A 20,471-nucleotide genomic window follows, 5' to 3' on the forward strand; every position below is an offset into this window, starting at 1 on the left:
TTGCGATATTGGGCTGATGTCATTACCTGATGCTGGACTGGCATAGATCCCAACTTTAAGAGGGCATCAAAACCTGAAGTTTGATTGTCTGCAGATCTCAACATTGAACTGGGGTCAAAACAGATACTGGATAGACAAAAGACCTTAACGACATTGGTACTTAAGTTGGACCAATGTCAAAGCCTGATTTTGGATTGAAAACAGTTCCCATTATTGGACTAACATTAAAACCTGATGCGGTACCAATAGCAGATGCCAAAGTTCAGCTGACATCAAAACCTTGAATTAAGATGTAACCAGATCCCAGCATATAGCTGGGGAAAAACTTAACATCATGATGAAGGCAAAACACCATTTTGGATTGACCTCAAATTATGTTATTGAGCTGATGTCATTCCCCGACTTGGAGCCGACATCAAAACCTGGTGTGTGACCGACTAAGTCCATTGTGTTGGACTGGTCAGGTCACACCCAGATTCTGATTTTGGGATGACTGACAACATAACCTGATGTTGGACAAACATCTGGCTGACATCAAAATCAAAAGTCTGACATGAAATTAGCTGTGGTATCCATAACAAGTCATATTGTTCACTATTTGAGACAATGAAGCCACCTTATAATAGTTGTATGTGTGTGTTCTCATTCATTCAGGTCATGATTATCCAGATCTTGGTCCAGAGTGGGGCAACTGAATTTGATTGAGGTTTTTGAGGACATTTCACTTTTTCTCCAAAAGCCTTCAACTGAAGAAACCCTTAGAGGAGATGCAAAACTTCTTTCAAGCCCAATAAACAAAGCTCTCTTTATCTAAACAACTTAATTCTTGAACATCATAATTACAAGAACTTAGACAAGTTTTCTGAAACAATTACGTTTTATTCAAAAGATGTGTGACATATACAATTATAAAATAATTTACATGGCATGCCTTACTATCCATTAACTATAAACGTTCAGTCACCAAATCAGACTCAGATTCTTTTCAAGTGTTTTTGTCGTTTAAGTCTACATCTACAAATACAAAGCACATATCGCTTCCAAAGAAAAGCCAGATCCTACAATATCTACAACAGATCATCTCATGAAATCAGTTTAAAGTGAATCCTTCACCTGAGTCCATAGGCAGTTCTGAACATGAACTCAGTGGCTTACGCTCGTGAAATTATGTGAACAATCTGTGTTTATGTATGTGTATGCGTAAGAAGCCATGACCACATGTTTAAAGAGAATAGATTAACACTGATGGGATTGGTAGACTGCACAGTTGAATAAAGACACACCTTGACTTGACAGTTACACTCGACATTACTAGTCTATCAACTACACTAAACTGGGCACTTACTCATTCACATCTTTTCCATCCAATGCAAATTTCACAAAAAAACAGAAAATTTGCCCTTTCCCGACCTTCCTTAAACAACCCCCACCTTTTCATCGCACAGCATGGGCTACATTTTTTTTCATCAACACAAAGAAATGTTCAGGAAAAAACTCCACAATATACAGTATGTATAAGTACTTTATCTCCTTTAGGAAATAATCTCATAAATAAAATGTACAGACCAGCAACCTGGATGCTGAACTCAAAGAACTGTGATGAAAAGTGTTAACATAAGATTTTTCCTCTAAAAAATATTGCACAACTAACACAAAAGATGGGTATTTTATGACATGCTCATGTTGCTTTTCAGTAAAGACCTTTTTTGTTATTTTTAAACCCCCTTCAGTCTTCTATGACAGACATGCATCTCATCGTAATATAGAAAAATCACACTAAAGAATGAAATAATCTCATGAATTCAGAGACCAAAACAGAGCTGGTCCAAAGTGACTGCTTTCTTTTCATCATGGTAAGAATTGTTTTTATCTTCCCCCTCAACCCATTTTTGCAAATGCAGAATTTGGCACAAATATTTCATGTGAACCAAAGCACACCTACCTATTGTTATAAAGCCCAAATAAAACTGCCTTTTTCTACTTTCTTTTTCAAACAACCTACTGCAGATATAAGCAATGTGCCTAATAATTTACTCCTACCAACTGGCCCTGCTTAGTGTCCTCAGTTCAACATGAACACAAGCTCGGCTGCCTGAAAGAAAATAAAAAGATTTCAGTGTCAGCTTATTAAATGAAATATGTCAATAGCTTCATCCTTCATTGGAGTTCTGCCTTCAAATATTCAGTGACAATGATCAGCTTTTTACCTTGTTTTTTTGTGGTTGTAGCTGTTGAGTTAAACAGTACTACAGCTTGGCGCCACACCTGAAGTAACACTAAAAACACAGTGGAGACAGGTGTCAAAGTCACCCGAACCTCTTTACAACATTTACATCTGACTGATATGTATTTACATGACTTCTGGAGAGAGTATGAAATGGCATAGGTGAAATATACAAAAATATTTCCTGTACCTTGCTTATATGTTTTTATAGTGTGGGCTTTAAGAGCAGGGGTAGCTCCCTTCCTCTCTCCAAACTACACACTCACTTCACAGAAGTGACAGCAGGTGACACACCACTTCACGCCAGAGATATTCAACCCCAGACCCTGGCAGCTCCTTCTTTTTGCGCCCATGTCACCGTATATGGATTTTACACTAAGAACAGGATATGTCAGTCAAAGCTATTCTGTAAGCCCCTCCCACCAGACGGCACAGCATATTTTAAATTCAGCCAACAGTCTCCCAAATAAAGCAGGTAAGTTGAAAACTATGTAGACAGGGTACAAAGATTGTATATCACAAACAATGACAATAATGTGAAATTCATATCTGGATAAACAACAAAATTTACATATAAATTAATCCGTGTAGCAGAGTAACATCTATTTTTCCTTCAAAGTCCCAGGAAAACACATGAAAAAGACTACAGTTCACCTCAACTACCTTTACTCCCAAGTGTTGTATCAGTGACACACCTTTCACAGCTGTGGAAAGTGTGAACTTCTAGTAGTGCTCCAGAATGATGCATATATCTAAGCCTCCATTCCAACTGAGATAGACTGAGATAGTAACAAAAAGAATGGCAGAGAGCTAGAAAACTAAGACCCTCCTACCCTCAACCATGTTATTTAATAAAATCCTAAAAGCAAAAGCAGTATAATAAAGTGGTAACTGTTTCACTGAACTTTTGTACAGCAATGGATTTCAGTGCCCAGTAGTACCTGTGCACTCTGAGGAAAAATAAAACTACTTTGTTCTCCAGAGTGTGGTTTTCAAGTATTACTGCTGCTTTGTTTCAAAACTGCACCACAACTTTTTCTCTCACTACTTTAACTCATTGGCTAGCATGTAACTATGAGCTTCTTCTACCTAAAGCAGCATTTATTTGCATGATGATTACCAAAGCTCAGTTCTTTGGCCCTACATGCATTGCAAGGTGCCACTGACTGCCAGACAAGGCAGCTCGAAGGGGTCCTTGGCAAATGCAGCCAATGCTTATTGCACCAACTCTAGTGGCAGCATTGTGCAGTGCAGCGTGATTGTTTCTCTCACTATGACCATGGCTGGTATTAGCCTTCTCTCAAAAAATTAGTATTTTTTAATCTCAATCCAATCAAGTGAGCCCCTTCAACAGATTGCATTTTAATCCCAGATATAACTCAGGGTAATCAAAGAGGAGGGCATCTTATTTGAGGCGTTGTGTAACGTTGGCTAGAGCCACAGCAAAGGCCTGCACAGCAGAGAAGGGATACTGGAAGTCCAGGATGTAGGCATTGCCATCGATCCTGCCAAACTGCATCACCTATTTGGAAAAACAAACAAGGAAAGTTAGCACAGACTTGAAGCAACAGAGAGAGAAACAATTACCATGCAGCAACACCAGTGACCTTCCTCACCTGTCTGCCCTCCAGTTCTATCTGAAAGTTCTTTGCAGACTCTTGGGTGACACGCCCACCAAAGTCCAGCTGGTACACCTGCGTGGCTTCATTCCACAGGGGCTGCTTGTTTGCCATGACATAAACAAACCCTTGGCTGCCCAGCCCTCTGTCCTCCTTCTCATTGGCCTTTCGACATTTGATCTCATCCAGTTCACTGGCAGCCCTTAGGTTCCTCTTACTCTTCCAGCCCTTCTTGCCGCTTTGGCACTGATTGAGCAGCTCATCCCCACTGATAAACAGCTCTGGCTCACTTTCTGAACTGTCCTGAAACTCACTGTTGGCAGTGGCTTTGCTCAGCTTTTTTGCCTTCAGCTGCTGTTCTTTCTGTCCCTTCAGCTTCTTCTTGTCCCTTCCTCCCAGCCGTGGGCTGGATATGAGTGAGTTAAAATCACCTAAAGCTCTGCCCTCCTTCTTCGATTTGCTCCCTTCAGCCAGTGGTGGCACGTTAGCTTCCTCTGCACGTCCATCTGCCCGCTTACGGTTCTTCTTACTGAACTTCTCAGACCTCTGTGGGACCGGGCTTTCAGTCAAGGAGAGCACCTCCTGAAAAGCTTCCCCAGCCTCTGCCATGGCCTCCTGTAATCCTCCATGATTCTGCAGCTCTGCTGGTGGTGGTGGAGGAGGGGGTGGGGGAGGAGGAGGAGGGGATAGCACATTTTTGTCTACTGCCATGTGGGAGGCTTTGGGTGGTAGTGGCACTGCAGGACTGGGCATAGGTGGACAAGAGTTATAGGTACCCCAAGGAGTGTGAAGGGCAATGGGGGGAATGGGTAGTCCAGCACAAGCACCTCCACCTGGATACAAAGGTGGGAGGGGGCAGCAGGCAAGGTTTGCCAGATTTGCCGGGTATCCAGGCGATAAGACAAGGGTGGCATCTTGCTGTGAGAAGGGTACAGGTGCTACCACTTCTTTTGGGGAAGGGCAAGGCCGTGGTGACGCTGGGATGGGCTGGAGCTGGGCTCCAGGATAGGCAGTTGCTGGAGGATACTGTAGAGAGATTTGGTAGCCAGCAGCTGCTGCAGCAGCTTGAAAAGATGCAGCACTGGGGCTGGTGGGGGACTTTGGAGAAAGGACAAAAGGCAGTCTAGAAACATCCAAGTGCTGAGTTGGGCTAAGAATAAGTGGGGGAGGTTTGTGGGATCCGGGGGGACCAGGAGGATTCAGTGTTGCTGTCCTTTCCTGAGGAACCCACACCTCTTCTGTTGCAGCAGGGTCCCACTGATAAGGTGGAGGGCGTTTAACAACTAGCCCCGATGCATCACTGCCTCCCAACGCTAGATGCCTCAGTGACTGGTTGAGTGTTTCGTCCTCAGTAAATGCCGAATTGACATAATCAGCCCTGTCTCTGTTACTCACTCCTCCTGCTGCACTCCCAGGTCCATCCAGAGAGCTCAGCAGGTTGTAAGAGGACTGGGAGGCCAGAGGAGTAGCACTGTTGGAGTGAACAATAACTGTGCTGTGTGGTGCTCCAGGCCCTGGTGGAAAATCCTGTCTGATAATTGTTCCTCCTGCTATACCATTAGCGCTGCCTGGAGCAGTGCCTCCACTGGATCCAGTGCTACACTGGCTGCAGGTGTATAAGGCTGTTGGCACCCTCTGCTGGAATGAGGCTGCTAGTGCACTACTGTTTTTGGCCTTAGGAGGCAGTGGTCTGGGCGGTTCCAGCATTTGTGAAACTTTAAGAGCGGCCTCTCGGCTGTTCCTCCTGAGAGTGGCGTGGATAAGACTGCTATCCAGTCTCTGTCCAGGGTTCCTGCCAACGGTATTGTTCTGATTGGCTGGATCAGGATACGGGGGCGGGTCCCCACTGGGTATGGAGTAGCGAGGAGCAGTGAGTCTGTTGAGGGTGGCTGAGGCGTAGGGCAGCTGGACCTTCTTGTCAGCTGCGGAGGATGATGATGAAGAGGAGGAGGTGACCCTGAGAGTGGCGGAGCTGCCAGGTCCCTGGAGTGTGTAGACATTCTGGTTGCAGACGAGGCGTGTTCGAGGACGACACACTTCCTCCACATTCCCACTGCTGTCAAATGTCGTTATCCTCTCATATCCCAGAGGTGTCGGGTACTGGGCTTGCTGCTGACCTGGAGGGTAAAGAGGGAACTCACCCTTTTTCAGACAAACGTCCCCAGGAGGAGGAGTCCCACTGGTACCTGCTCCTGCTCCAGAGGCAGCACTTGAGGCTGTGGTGGAGGCTGACGCTGAAGCGGCAGCAGCAGCTGCTGCAGCAGCCACAGCAGCTGCCACTGTCCCAGGATAGGGGGGTGGTGGGTTCATTTTGCTGATCTCTAGAGGCGAACTGAACACCACAGTATCTCCCTCAGCAAGCTGCGGAGCTGGCCGAGGGCTTTTGATCTTTAGAAGGTGCTCATGTTCACCTCCTGTCACTCTCTCTACCACCAAATCATTGGGTGGATGAGGGATCTGAATCTGAAGCGCCCCTGGCTGGAGCACTGCTGCACCCGAAGGCTGACCTGATGACATCAAGGGAGCAGGAATTTGAATTTGCAGCTGCTGCTGCTGAAGTTGATGATGGTGCTGCTGTTGCTGGAGATGCTGCTGCTGTGACTGCTGTTGATGATGCATTTGTTGCTGTTGCTGGAGATGCTGCTGTATTTGTTGATGCTGCTGTTGCAGCTGTTGCTGTTGCTGTAGGTGCTGCTGGAGCTGATGTTGATGCTGCTGCTGTTGTTGGATGTGTTGAAGTTGCTGCTGGATGTGCTGTTGCTGAAGCTGCTGCTGCTGTTGTTGCAAGTGTTGGTGCTGGAGCATCTGCTGCTGTTGTTGGTGGAGTTGCTGCTGCTGCTGCTGCTGAATCTGTTGTTGGTGGTGTTGCAGTTGTTGCTGTTGGTGGTGTTGCTGCTGCTGCTGATGCAGACTATGTTGTTGTTGTTGCTGCTGTTGTTGTTGTTGTTGTTGTTGTGAAGGATGATGGGAGGGTGGGGGTCCAACCATGAGGCGACCCATCTCTAGGCCTCCAAAGATGACCTGACCAGGACTGGAGTAGCGGGTGGGCACTGTGTACTGGGCTGTCAGGATGGCGTCCTGGCTTTGGTCTGACCCACTGGCACCTGCCCCTGAAGGGGTCGCTGTGGGATTGGTTAGGACATCCAGCTGAACGTTTTGATTGGCTAGGAGTGACTGGACCAGGCCGATGCTTTGGGCAGGTGACATGGCCTGGGCGGGACTATGGATGGGTGCAATCGGGATGTTGACAGTGCAAGGTGGGTTGTCGTCTGCTCCACCAGCAGGGCCTGTGACAGGCAGATCATCTTCATCTTCACTGAAGACGTTGGGGCTGAAGACTGGTAGGTTGATGTAGTCCATGGAGATCTTGCGCACCTCTGGCAGGTAGATGGTCATCTGTCTGGGCTGCAGATGGAGGAGGCTGGTCTTATAGATGACTGAGGAGAGAGGGACAGTAAAAAAAATACTCAAAATGACTGTTATTCATACTTCACTCAGTATTTGATGTTGCTGTGCTCAATCTGATGTTAAAGACAAAGCTCTGATTGATTGATTACCTGCACCGAGGTTGGTTGGCAAGAATGTGGCCAGCCCCACTATCTTGAACTTTGTTCCCCAAATATTAGATGTTACCTGAGCAAGGTAATTTTGCTGCAACACAAGAAAAGAGAGGATCTTTTAACTATCTGCCTGAACCAAATAAAGCCAACAAAGTGATGGTGGTAAAGTGGGAAAACAATTAGCCTCTTACCTGGGTGATGTCATCTAGAGGAAATTCCCTCCTTGTTAGACTGGGTGATCCAATCGAAGGTTTCCGTATAGGTAAACGTGGTGACCTGGAGATCTCTTGTGTAGCACGGGACAGTTTGGGTGATTTTCTGGGATCAATATTGATCCTGTTGGTAAAGGGACAAACTAAGTCTCTACAGAGAAGGTATTGAATAAAAAGAAGGTTTAGGCATGCAGTAAACAAAAAAGACAACAGCAGAGCATTTTATAAGAAACTGAAATGTTTGAAAAAGAGGTTACTGCAGAAAGGAGGGTTAATATTTCAGGAAATGCTGGAATTTCATGTGTATTATAACTGCCATGCTTTAAGTTTATCAAAAAAGAAAAAGTGAAATCTCGTATGCCAGTGTATTTGGGCTTAACCAAAAGGATATATGCACATATGCACATTTCAAAGTTTTCATGTTTCATGCTATTGAGGAGGAGTAAAAACACTTTGTGATGCTTTGGCTGTCACAGAAGCATCTTTATTCATGCTGAAGTGGGATTTGTGTGGGAAATTAAATGTTAAAAAATAAATCTTAATTAGTACAAAAAAATTTCATAACTCAAACTGAATAATTATGTCATTTTAAAATCAAACTGCCTTCACTTGGTTTATTTCATAATGTAGTGGTGTCTGAGATGGAGAAAGCTTCATACCCACACAATCAAAGACATATCATTAAAGGATGCATGCAGCTGTTCATACAGGCCATGTGTTACATTTACCTGGGTAGTTTTGGGGATTTGCTGCCCCTTGATATTTTTGGAGATTTCTTGCCCACCCAGTCATCACTCAGCTCAATGTCACTGGAGTCTGAGCAGTTGCAGCTGTCAATCATGGCAGATATCAGACTGTTCCCATATATCTCATCTAAGGAGAGAAAATAAAATATGGAAAGAGGGGAGGGTCAATTATGAGTAAATAAAGGGTTGTAAATATGTATTCTGCAAGGTAAGTTCCACAAACCAAACACAATATTATTATTATTATTATTTCTTATTACTATTATTATTAGTAGTAGTAGTAGTTGTTGTTGTACTAGTAGTAGTGGAAGTATTAGTACTAGTAGTAATAGTAGTAGTTCATTAACAATGCTGGAAATCTGATGCCCTTAATTCCTAATGTTTTATTCTTTGAAAGGGCATTTTGGGGAAAAAAAACTTGAGAAAATAATGTTATGCACTCACTCTAACACTCAACATAATCGCTGACTTTGACAATTATCAGGGTATACTTTATACTGTTAGGGAGATACTTTGATAACATGAAGACCAGAGTCAAAAACCATATTCAAAAACAAAACAGAAGTAGGGACGTTCCAGCATTTGAACATTTTGACCCTGTCAGTCCCAAGCAGCTTTTACTGAATCATTTCCTTCTTTATCCTCATTCATACAGAGTCTCATGGACCACTGCTGCTCCACTTTAGGTCAACCCAATTTATTTGATGGACATTAAAGTGTGGATGGGCTGGAACCATTTCATGGCTGGCTTCATTTATCACTGTGTGGGGAGGGTGCTGGTTGATTTATGAGGAACCCAGGGTTCATCAGAGCCCCCATTAAGGAGCTTTTAATTAACACAGGCCCAGGCTGCTCTATGTGACTAAAAAACACCCTCACTCTCTGAGTGCCAACATAAGAAACTCAAAAAACTGAAAAAGTAATGCAGCAGGCAAATACATCTAGAAGGAAGGATTTAGAGGTACTGTTAAACATTGGATTGTTTCATTATAGCACAAACTATTTTACATTTTGTTCACAGAATAATAACACATGTGAAAGTTACTTACAAGACTATTAAAATTTACTACAATTTTATGGTATCGAATGGATCAGATGTTTTTATATCTGGGTAGAAGAGAGAGAATTTCAAGAGGGTAGTTTCATTCCTGGTTTATCTGGAAGTTTCTCCTATCTCTCTTTTGATTTCGTTTTTATCTTTTGTGGGTTTTATTGCCGGTTAGATAACTCATTCATGTTTCTTTTCCCCCTTGTCATTGTGTTTTGATGTATTGTGAGAAGCACTTGAATTGCTGAAATGTGCTATACAAATACATTTGCCTTGTCTTACAGATTAAAAAAAATTTTGATGAAACAAAAATGAATTGCATTGTTTATTTTGCCTGCAGGGGGTGCTATCTGTCTTTGGCTTCTGTTCTCTAATGTCAGAAGCTGAAGAAGAGGGACAAACAAAGCAAATGAAGTTTTGAAGTTGAGAATATGGGCCTTTTTCCAGAGTATTCCCTAATCCCACTCCAGTGTGGAGAGAACTCTAATTTGAGATTTTTTTTTTTTAATGTAAGTTAGTTACATTAACTGTTATAATGTATTTGGTAACACTTTATCTGAAAGGGTATGCATAAGAATGACACGACACTGTCATAATCATGACACCACACCTATAATTTACATAAAGAGGGCTTAATAAGAGTTTATGAATGTTGTCATTAAGTGTCATTTGGTCAATTATGTCATCTTTAATGCAATAAATTAAGAGCATACCCACCTCTACACTGGAGAGAGGAAAAAAGTGGATGTTTCCAGTCTTTATGATAGGCTCAGACAGCTGGCTACAGCCTTATCTTACTGTATAAAAAAGCAAAACTACACCAACTTTGCATTTAAGGTGATTTAACTGATTGAATGACACTTAATGACAACATTAAGCCTCCATTATATAATTGGCAGTTGACAGTTGTCATGTCATTATTATGACAGTGTCATGTCAGCCTAATGCATACCCCCTCAAAGAAAGTGCTACCAAGCATTGCTGATATTTATTAAACTGGGATATTCACATAGTTGCTGGACACTTTTCAAGACCTTTTTAAAATCTAAACATGTAAAAATCAATACCACACTTTCACAGCTTTGATTCCCATAAGCCCGGTATTTAATTATCATTACTTTTTTTGTAAAATGTTTTGAATATCTCAAGTATGTTGCCTCAGAGTTGTTATTTGGAAGTAAATCTGTATGTAACTCATTGCAAATTAAAAAAGAATCATTCAAAAAAAACATTTTAATTTGATATGGTATGCGATCTAAAGTTCCATCTAAAATCTAAGCTTTAGACATTTTTTTTCTTAAAAAGAATCTACTGTGAGAACTTTCACGTCTTTATAATGAATGAGAAATTTGGCATAAAAGTTTCATATCAAACAACAGTTACACTTTAACTCACTTCATTATAAAACTCAGTGACTTGTAGAAAATAATTGTAAAACATATCATGAGCCTAACAGGGATACAGCAATGTATCGGTTTGACATCAATATCAGTCAGTACTGGCCCTTTTAAAATACATTTGCAATCTGCAAATAATGTGGCATTAACAGATACTAGTAGCCAACGTTCATATGTTGTGTCACATCAATTTAATGCTGGCATCTGGTAAACCAAATTACTGAATCCAATATGACATGGTCATCTGGTTTTCATGGTCAGACACAAGAGAAGCTGGAGAGTTACTTCAAAAGTAGTGCGGAAAAACACCTATACCAACATGTCATGAGAAGTCTCATCTGTGTTTTTTTTTCAGTGAGTTCCTAAATATTAAACTCAGTTTTACCTGTTTTCCCATCAGTCTTGGGATCCATGATGACAAACTCTGGTCGCAGTTTACTTATTCGTCGACCTTTGAGGATGGGCACCAGACCTCCTAGATACTCCAGGTACAGAGTGTAGCAGGGTCCCCCCACCTCAGGGTTATCTTCCGTACGCTTCATGGTGCAGTGCAGACGCTCATTCCCAGATGTTGGGTAGCTAACAAAATCACGCATGTTGTTGGGATCTGGAATGGGGGGCTAAAAGAGAAAACAGCAAAAAAAGAAAGAAATGTTTATATTGATGTAAATTGCAAATAATGGTGGTTACGCTAAGCTCTTTTGCTTTGGCTCATTTCATGTTGTGTCAGAAGGTGACACCAATGACTGCACTGATGCTCTTCACATTTATTTTTATGACTTTCACAGATGCAGCACCTCCTGCTCTGTGTTACCTTGATGGTGGGGACGAAAGCAGCAGTGACGTAAGAACAGAGGCGCGAAGGCATGGTAAGCTTGGCAATATCTTTTTCTTCCTTCACTGCTGTGGCGATGCCCTGCTGGCAGAGGAGCTGTAGGCTGGCGACGCGATGCTCCACCCGAACCACGTATAGCGCCGGGCCACATGCCAAGAAGAGGCGAGAGTCCCGGTGACCCCAGCACAGCGTTGTGATGGGGCGCTGTTAATGAGGTGGAGAAGTTGCATAAGAGAGAGGTTTTTATGGCAGTTATTTCATACCGCATGGAAGGTTAGATTCCAAAGATGGTTTAAATTTAAGGTTTCTGAAAGTCATGGTTGTGCAACAATCTTTAGGGGTAGATAGGGATAGGCTGATTATTCACATTTTGCTGCTAGGCACATCTTAATCAAGGCACATCTTAAATTAATCCAGATAATCCAGATTTTACTGCACCTTTCCAAGGGGAAATAAAGATTTTAAGCAGATCACCACTCCCTCATGGTTCGGAGTGCAGGTGTTCCACAGATCAATGTTGAGGCAGAGAGCCTGTGCAGACAGTCAACTAATCTTAAATTGAGATGGTACGTGGATAGTATAAAAACATCAAAAAACAATTGGAATCAAAGCTGAATGTAGCAATAAAGGGCCCTTGCACTGTCGCACATGATGGGGCTTGGTGCATGTTTGGGTTGTGGCATAATGGCAAAACGGGGTGTTGCAATGATGTCTATCAAGCGCTTCCTTCAGCTGAACAAGATGAACTGCTGAAAAAAAAACCCAAAAATCAACAAGGTTTGAGACATCAACAGTTAATCACAGATAGAACTCAGACAACTGACAATTTTGTCCATTCCTGTTGCCTTCCTGTTGAGTTGACAGTATGGGTCCAAGAGGCTTTATTTAAGGTCAAAGCAAAATGCATATACCTGTCAAATTTCATAATCCTAGATGCACTGTCTGCACGTGATGATTTTTTTTCTTTTTTTGTAGCAGTAGACTTTGCCAAGCTCCCTGACAACAACTTTATGGATCCTCTATTGGTCCACCAGTCTGATGTCTACCAATATCCATGACAGTAAGAGTGTGTTTTTTCCTTCAAAAAACTACTTCCTGTTTGATGGTTAACTACACAAATGCAGAAAGAACCACACAAATTTAGGACCATTTAGGCCCTGGATGTTTCCATGACAGTAAATTCCTGAGTTATGGTGTGTCATAAAACTTAAAGGAGTTGCCATAGCCATACCCTTCAACTGATGAAAATCTTTTTGAAGCCATTTAAACAATGATATCTCTTGCCACTATACATCAACAGTGAAGTTGTTTGGATGCATTGTTGTAGGTCCTGACATAACGCATAGACCTACCAGTTTTCAAATTCTCGCTTAAACCCAGTGCAGGAGCTGAATTTATGATATTCTCAAGGGTTGTCACTGAGCCATTCAGCCACGTACACCAACCCAGCCCTACAAATTAATGTGGCAGCTGTAAGTACATATAGAGTGTATGGTTGGAGACACTGTCTTAAGGCTGGCTCAGACTACACAAATTCAGCCAGATTTAAGCCTGACTGTGACGTTGCAGCTCATCGTCAAAACTCGGGCCCTACTTTGAGAGTCGGGAAAGACAAACCGTCTTGTAGTGTGACATAATTAACGACGTGTCCAAGACACCTTATGATTCCTTACGACCATGATTCAACTAGACTAGCATGCCAGAAATTTTTGTACATTGTCGTCTAGTTTGACAACCTGACCTGACAGTAACGATGTGAATCCTGACTTCTAACAACAGGAGAACATTTGCTCATTATTTTTGCATCATCATTTACAAGATTTACCACTGTAACCCCTTTTATTCCCTAAAACTAGTGTGTACATTTTATTAGATTTTATTTATGGTATCACATGCATACCTTAAGTATTATCTGAAGGAGAGCCAGTCCATATTGTCCTCCTTTTGATACATCCATACTTATTATCCATAATCCAATCCATAATTGTTTCTTATTTTCCTTTTTTAGAGCAAAAAGACCACTACAATTGCATAGAGCGCTTCTGTTGTAGAGTGATTGACACCCTTTGACCTGCCTCCCTGACAACCTGTGAACTTGCACTCAGACGCGGAGACAGTGGTGACGTCAGCATACACTGAGCTGTCCGGACCACTCTTGCAGTGTGGCCAGGCTGTCAGCCAAGATGGGACAAGATTTTGGTCGCATAGTCTGGCATGGTGCTGTCGTGAACGACCAAAAAAATCATGTAGTCTGAGCCAGGCTTTAGATGATTAAAGTCTTGTGCATCAATTAATTGATTATTCTAAAGTCACCACTTTAAATGATTTGCCTAGAATGTATTGAAGGTAGTTCAATCATTGAGACGAAAGTTGGAGGACAAAAATTGAGGCACCAAATATCTGTGACGTATACAAAGTTTATCACCTGTGCTGGTGTGTCCAGTGTGTAGATGTGTTCGCCTCGAACATTGTAGAACTTGACAATGGCGTTCCTAGTGGGTGGAGGACAGGTGGAATCTGGGGAGAGGAGGGTCCTCTCCATCCCTGCCACTGCAAGCAGGTCCCCCTGTGAGCACCACTGGACCACCACATCTGCAGAACAAGTCACAGGAGATAAACAACCAGCAGTAGCAAAGACAGAGGGAGAGATGTGAAACAACAACAGAGTTGCTGGAACACCTGGGCATGCATTAACGAGAAGACACCCACACACCTTTCAGACCGGTGCGGATGAGAGTGGGAGAGAGGTCGTCATAGTTGTTCATCAGGCTGATGTCTCCTGAGGTGAAGCTGACAGTAAGCAATGGTTTCTGGCTGTGCACTGAGAAGAGACAGGACAACACATTTTAGACAGGCAGTGTGAGGGTAACAGCATAGGGCAACTGTGACTGTAGCTGCAGTGACACAGTATTTGCCAGTAAATGGGAGAATCTATCAATTACCCATTTTAAAATTTTAAGTTACATGTAACTTATGCATAGTTCAGAAAAATCTAGCCAAACATGAAGTATGAATAGGGCTAAAGAGGTTGAAATGGGGGTTTTGTCTTATTTTTCGATTTGAGCATATCCTCCTTACTTTTCTCCTGATGCTCAGATCCTCCTGGAGAAACTTTCTGTTACTACAAAGTCAAAGTGGACTTTTCTTTGGACTGTCAAAGAAGAACAGAAAGTATCAAGATCATTTTTAAGGGGCAGCTGTTGCCTGTCACTTAACCAGAAGGCTGAGGGTTTGATTCCCAGCTACCTGCAGTTGTATGTTGACGTGTCCTTGGACAAGATACTTAAACCATTGCTGTATCGATGGCTTGTGAATGCGTATGAATGGGATCAGTTAACACTGATGGCAACGCTACATACACCGCTTTCCACATTATTAAGCAAATGACATTTTTCTCTTATTTTCCAAAATATTATTGCAAATGACAGCCAGAGTATTTTTCAAGTCATCAGCCATTAGAGCATAAATCAAATGTTTTTGAACAAACTTGATAATGATAACTGTTATTTTTTTTAAAATAAAAAACCCAAAATGCACTTTTCCACATTATTAAGCACGACAGAGTTTTAAAACCTTCTTTTGGTTGTAAAGAACTGAAAATGGTCATTTGTTGAATTTGCAGCATTAGGAGGTCATATTTACTGAAATCACAGCTATTTCAATTAAAAACATCTTAACAGGCCAAGTTCCATGTTAACATAGGACCACTTCTTTGAAATCACCTTCACAATTCTTGCATCCATTGAACTTGTGAGTTTTATTGAGAGTTTCTGCTTGAATTTCTTTGCAGGATGCCAGAATATCCTCCCAGAATGGCAGTTTTGATGTAAACGGCCTCCCACCCTCATAGATCTTTAGCTTGAGGCTGCTCCAAAGGTTCGCAATAGGGTTGAGGTCGGGGAGGATGGGGGCCACACCATGAGTTTCTCTCCTTTTATGCCCATAGCAGCCAAGATGAGTTTCTCTCCTTTTATGCCCATAGCAGCCAATGACACAGAGGTATTCTTTGCAGCACGAGATGGTGCATTGTCATGCATGAAGAAAATTTTGCTACAGAAGGCACTGCTCTTCTTTTTTACCATGGAAGAAAGTGGTCAGTCACTTTTTGTACCATGGAAGAAAATGGTCAGTCAGAATCTCTATATACTTCGTCAAGGTCATTTTTACACCTTCAGGGACCCTAAAGGGGCCTACCAGCTCTCTCCTCATGAATCCTGCCCAAAACATGACTCCTCCACCTCCTTGCTGACGTCACAGCCTTATTGGGACATGGTGGCCATCCACCAACCATCCACTACTCCTCCATCTGGACCATCCAGGGTTGCACAGCACTCATCAGTCAAAAAGACTGTTTGAAAATGAGTCTTCATGTATTTCTGGGCCCACTGCAACCTTTTCTGCTTGTGAGCATTGGTTAGGGGTGGCTGAATAGTAGGTTTATACACGACTGCAAGCCTCTGGAAGATCCTACACCTTGAGGTTGGTGGGACTCCAGACGCACCAGCAGCTTCAAATACCTGTTTGCTGCTTTGTAATGGTATTTTAGCAGCTGCTGTCTTAATCTGATTAATTTGTCTGGCAGAAACCTTCCTCATTATGCCTTTATCTGCACGAACCCGTCTGTGCTCTGAATGAGCCACAAATTTCTTCACAGTGCATTGATCAGGATTAATTTTTTGAGACATATCTAATGTTTTTATTCCTTGTCCAATGCATTACACTATTTGACACTTTTCAGCAGCAGAGAGATCCTTTTTCTTTCCCATATTGCTTGAAACCTGTGGCCTGCTTAATAATGTGGAAAAGTGCATTTTGAGTTGTTTTTTTTTTTTTAAATGTTTATCATAATGAAGTTTGTTCAAAAACATTTGAATTATGCTTTAATGGCTGATGACTTCAAAAATACTCCGGCTGTCATTTGCATTAATATTTTTGGAAAATAAGAGAAAAATGTCCTTTGCTTAATAATGTGGAAAGCAGTGTAGTGGCCTTGTCACCAGTGTGTTACTGTGGCAGGAATGGATGTGAATGGTTAAGTCTGACCTGCAGTATAAAAACTGCTTTAAGTAGTCAGTTGACTAGATGACTAGAAAAGTGTAATACAAGCTCAAGTCCATTGACCATTTGAGTCATTACAATTATACACAGAAACTTACATTGTGACTATTTTTAATGTGGATCTTTTTATTTATGTGCAATACTGTCAATTATGACTTAGTTTCAAATACTCAGTTGTGAAGATTTGCTCCTGCTTTGTCACATTATTTTAAACTTGCATATATTTAAGTCTTTCAGTACTGGATAAATAAAACCAATGTGTACACAGCACTTTATTACCTTATTGTGTGTTTGTGTCTTTTTATAGAGGTCGTCATTTCTGGTCAATAAAGCTGACTCTAGAAACCAGAAACTTGACAGAATAAGCAAGTTATCCTCAGATTCATTCAAAGTGATAAAAATAGTCAGATTCAGTGATAAATGAAGCTTCATTACTGGCAACCTACAAAGGACTGAATGATAAATATGCACATCTAAGGTGGGCTATAAAAGTGTGGGCATATTTGAGGCCGTCTGTGTTTAATGTAATGTAGAAAGGGGCAATAATGAGCCAGGCAAGAATGGCTCCACATCCTTAGTAGCTATAATTCACTTTCAGTGAGTTCCCGTAGTGTCCTGTTCGCAATAATTTGCCATTCCTGTCACACACACACACACAAAGCACATCCACAAATTTCCTGACTGTGTCTGAAGATTCTAGCACATAGCATACCCTATAAATAAAGCAACTTCAGTCAATCAATTATATCTTTTCCATTAAAACAGCATGGTGTATTCTTACAACAAACCACTTACCACACATGTTAATTATCCAGTTACTATCTTGACTTAAAGCCCAAATTAGGCACCACATGCCTATAGTGTTCAGTTTACAAAGGATTCGGCACTGAATCAGTCACATGACACTGCTGAAAATGCAATGTTTGCCTGTACAGAGCAGGGATAATGGGTCATTACCCTATATCATGAGCCAGATCAGACAGGCAGAGAAAAAGGTAGGTCTGGTGTCTCAGCCAGGTTGTCAACTTTAGAGAATTTCTATCGGGGGCTAATCAATTACTATTGACTGGTTTAATTAGTGATTTAGAGCATAATCAGTGTTCCAGCAAAGGCAAGCACTTTCTAAGGTTAAACACTCAGACCATGGTGAGGGGAACAAAATCACTATGCAGGAGGACAGACCCTTACAGATACAGTCTTAGCAACTGGGACTAATTAAGCTGGAGAGAAAAGGGGGAAAGATGAAAAAGGAAAGTTCATATGAAAAAAGTATGAACTGTGTTTGAGCCTCTGAATGACACATAAATAAGGTTAAGAAAATGCAGTCTCATCAGTGTGAACACAGATCTGAGAACAGCAAACACAGAGGGAGTTTGACTTCACTGTCTTTTTTCAGGAAGTCATTACCGCACAATTTACGAAAAAGACTCAATGATTTTTTCCATACTGCTCTTTTTTGTTCCACTGTAATACACACAGCCAGGGTTGCTAATATTCTGTTATTTAATATCCATTCAGAGGCTCTGACTGTGCACTTCGGCTTACAGTAAGTGTGATGCACATCAAGAGTCTTGTGATGCACAATCTCACACAGTGACTGCTGCTGCTGTTATGACAACACAATTAAGAGCACAAGCACAATTAAGAGCAATCAGGAAGTCCAATGGCAATGTCAGCCCAGTGTCAGCAGAGCTGTGTTTCTCCTTTACTTGCTGCCCTAATGTCTTTAAATGCTGCCCACCTCCCTTCTTCTAAACCCCCTTCCATTTAGTCACACACTCTAGTTTTAATGCCTTGACTACACTTACTTCACAACTGGCAGAAGTGGAAATCATTGTCAATAGTCACTTTCGCACTTCAAATGGCTTAATGCTTGTGAGGTCAGTCTTAATGTCATCTAATTTTTCCAACTGTCTGAAAATATTTTACAATTCATCCTAATTTTATACTACTAAAATGGTGAAAAAAGCAACATATCCACACCATCCAGCAAGACCAACTAAGCATATTTTTACAACTGTGCATATCGCTTGTCAAAATGACTCAAGATCGTCTGGCTGCAGACCATCCATCTATGAGAGCCACCTGCAGAGTCCGTTTATCAGAGAAGCGTATATATCAGAACGGAAATACACGCTGAGGGTTTTAGGTTACCAAACATTAAAAAGTAAAAGAAACCTGACCTGTAAAACCAGATTACAAAACATTTAATAGCTAAGCTAAGCTTACAAAGCAGCAACATAGGCTACAAATCTACATTATCTGTGTAGCTAAGTTAGCTTTATTTATGTTTGCTAAAGCTCACATTTCTAAAGTTAACTTGGTTTAAAAAAGATCAAAAACTGGAAATATGTTATACTGGCAAATTACAGCACTTCCTTTCTAAAATATACGGTGTCTCAGATGAACGGTCTGTGAGAGAAGCTGTTAGGGATGTACGGTCTGCAGCCAGACTCTTCTCAAATAACTTTTTTTCCCAGAGCCTTGGTTAAAAATAAGAATAACTTTTATTTAGAAACTTTAGTTCCAAGCATGTGCACTATCATTTTCAAACCCCCTGTGGAGCCATTGTCTTGTAAATGCACAAGCTAACATTCTATTATAGTTGGCAAAGCAAGAGTCTTCAGTCAGGAATTTAAACAGAAATGAAAGCGGTATGTTTGGCTCCTTGAATAGCTTAGAACTACATAGCTGAACAAGTTTTCTGATGTGTTACTTTTTTATTATTTGTTAATTTATTAGTTATATTATTCCCCTTTCATATTCCCTTTTCATTTACTTACATTCACACAAGACTTTTAACTTTAGACTTTAAGACTATTTTAACCAGTATACACACCTGTTCTAGAGTTTAAAATATTCATGTGAATACAGAATGGACTGTGGAAAACAAAGGATAATATAGGGCACATCCAGAAGGCATAACCTGCACCCCACCAGGTGCTCCTGGCTGGAAATTTTCTCCCTCCCACAGGGCAACGAATATGAAGAAGTATTAATGGAGCAGTGAAAGATGGCGGTATAAGGAGGGAGGAGCTACAAGCCCACAGATGGTCCAAAATCTGTCTGCTTCTGCAACTATCTGCATATAAAACTACAGCTTCTGTACACCCCCATGATCTGATCTTTACTGCTCTACATTGCTACACCAAATTATTCTTCTGAAAATACAGAGAAAATATAAAGAGCCCTAAGCAGCTTACCTTGTGGTGGGGAGTAGTCGTCAGAGTCTGTGTCGCTCTCGCTGCTGTCCTCTACTAGGAAGCTGGGATAGTTCCAGGACATGCTGACGATGCCATCAGACTCATGCAGCAGAATGTGGGCCAGCATGCGCCCATGGCAGTCCATCACGATCACCTGCCCATCTGCAGTTCCAAACAACACCTGGAGAGACACAGTCCAGAGTTATAAAGGAGGAGTAATATCTTTCAGACACAGGACAGGAGAAAAAAACGTGGCACATTTAGAAACAGAAAAGTTGACACTACCAAGATAAAGAGAAAAAAAACAACACCAATGTAAGGAATGGCTATTTTGGGATTATAGTGATGAACAAAGACATATATGCTGACTAAAACTTTAATGATGTCAAATCTGAGCTGACAATCTAACAGCATGCAACCAGAGACATAACCTTACAAAACCACAACACATTAACAACAGACAATGCTTGCTGTCTCTCACAGATGATCTCCCTCAGGGCCACTTTCTGCCTTCTGAATGACAAGTCAACAAACTAAAGGTGGCAAATGAAAGCCTTCTTCAACTATTA

General features: G+C 41.6%; 1 protein-coding gene across 7 annotated transcripts in view; it reads right to left on the reverse strand.

The window, feature by feature from the left end:
- Positions 1–862: 862 nt before the first annotated feature.
- Positions 863–20,471, reverse strand: part of tulp4a (TUB like protein 4a) — a 42,310-nt gene continuing 22,701 nt past the window's right edge. For 3 of the 7 annotated variants that reach the window (XM_041804951.1, XM_041804952.1, XM_041804953.1), the window contains exons 5-14: positions 19,903–20,083; positions 14,355–14,462; positions 14,067–14,233; positions 11,621–11,845; positions 11,192–11,426; positions 8,344–8,488; positions 7,595–7,739; positions 7,401–7,494; positions 3,841–7,280; positions 863–3,746 (exon numbers count right to left, since the gene is read on the reverse strand). In XM_041804951.1, the coding sequence (XP_041660885.1) occupies positions 3,630–3,746; positions 3,841–7,280; positions 7,401–7,494; positions 7,595–7,739; positions 8,344–8,488; positions 11,192–11,426; positions 11,621–11,845; positions 14,067–14,233; positions 14,355–14,462; positions 19,903–20,083 (4,857 nt within the window). In that variant the 3' untranslated portion in view covers positions 863–3,629. Of the gene's footprint in view, positions 3,747–3,840; positions 7,281–7,400; positions 7,495–7,594; positions 7,740–8,343; positions 8,489–11,191; positions 11,427–11,620; positions 11,846–14,066; positions 14,234–14,354; positions 14,463–14,719; positions 14,788–19,902; positions 20,084–20,471 lie in introns of those variants that run through there. The other 4 variants (XR_005992830.1, XR_005992829.1, XR_005992828.1 and 1 more) reach the window with 4 other exon arrangements.

This window comes from Cheilinus undulatus, linkage group 14 (genome assembly GCF_018320785.1).
Source record: "Cheilinus undulatus linkage group 14, ASM1832078v1, whole genome shotgun sequence".
Classification (NCBI taxonomy): domain Eukaryota; kingdom Metazoa; phylum Chordata; class Actinopteri; order Labriformes; family Labridae; genus Cheilinus; species Cheilinus undulatus.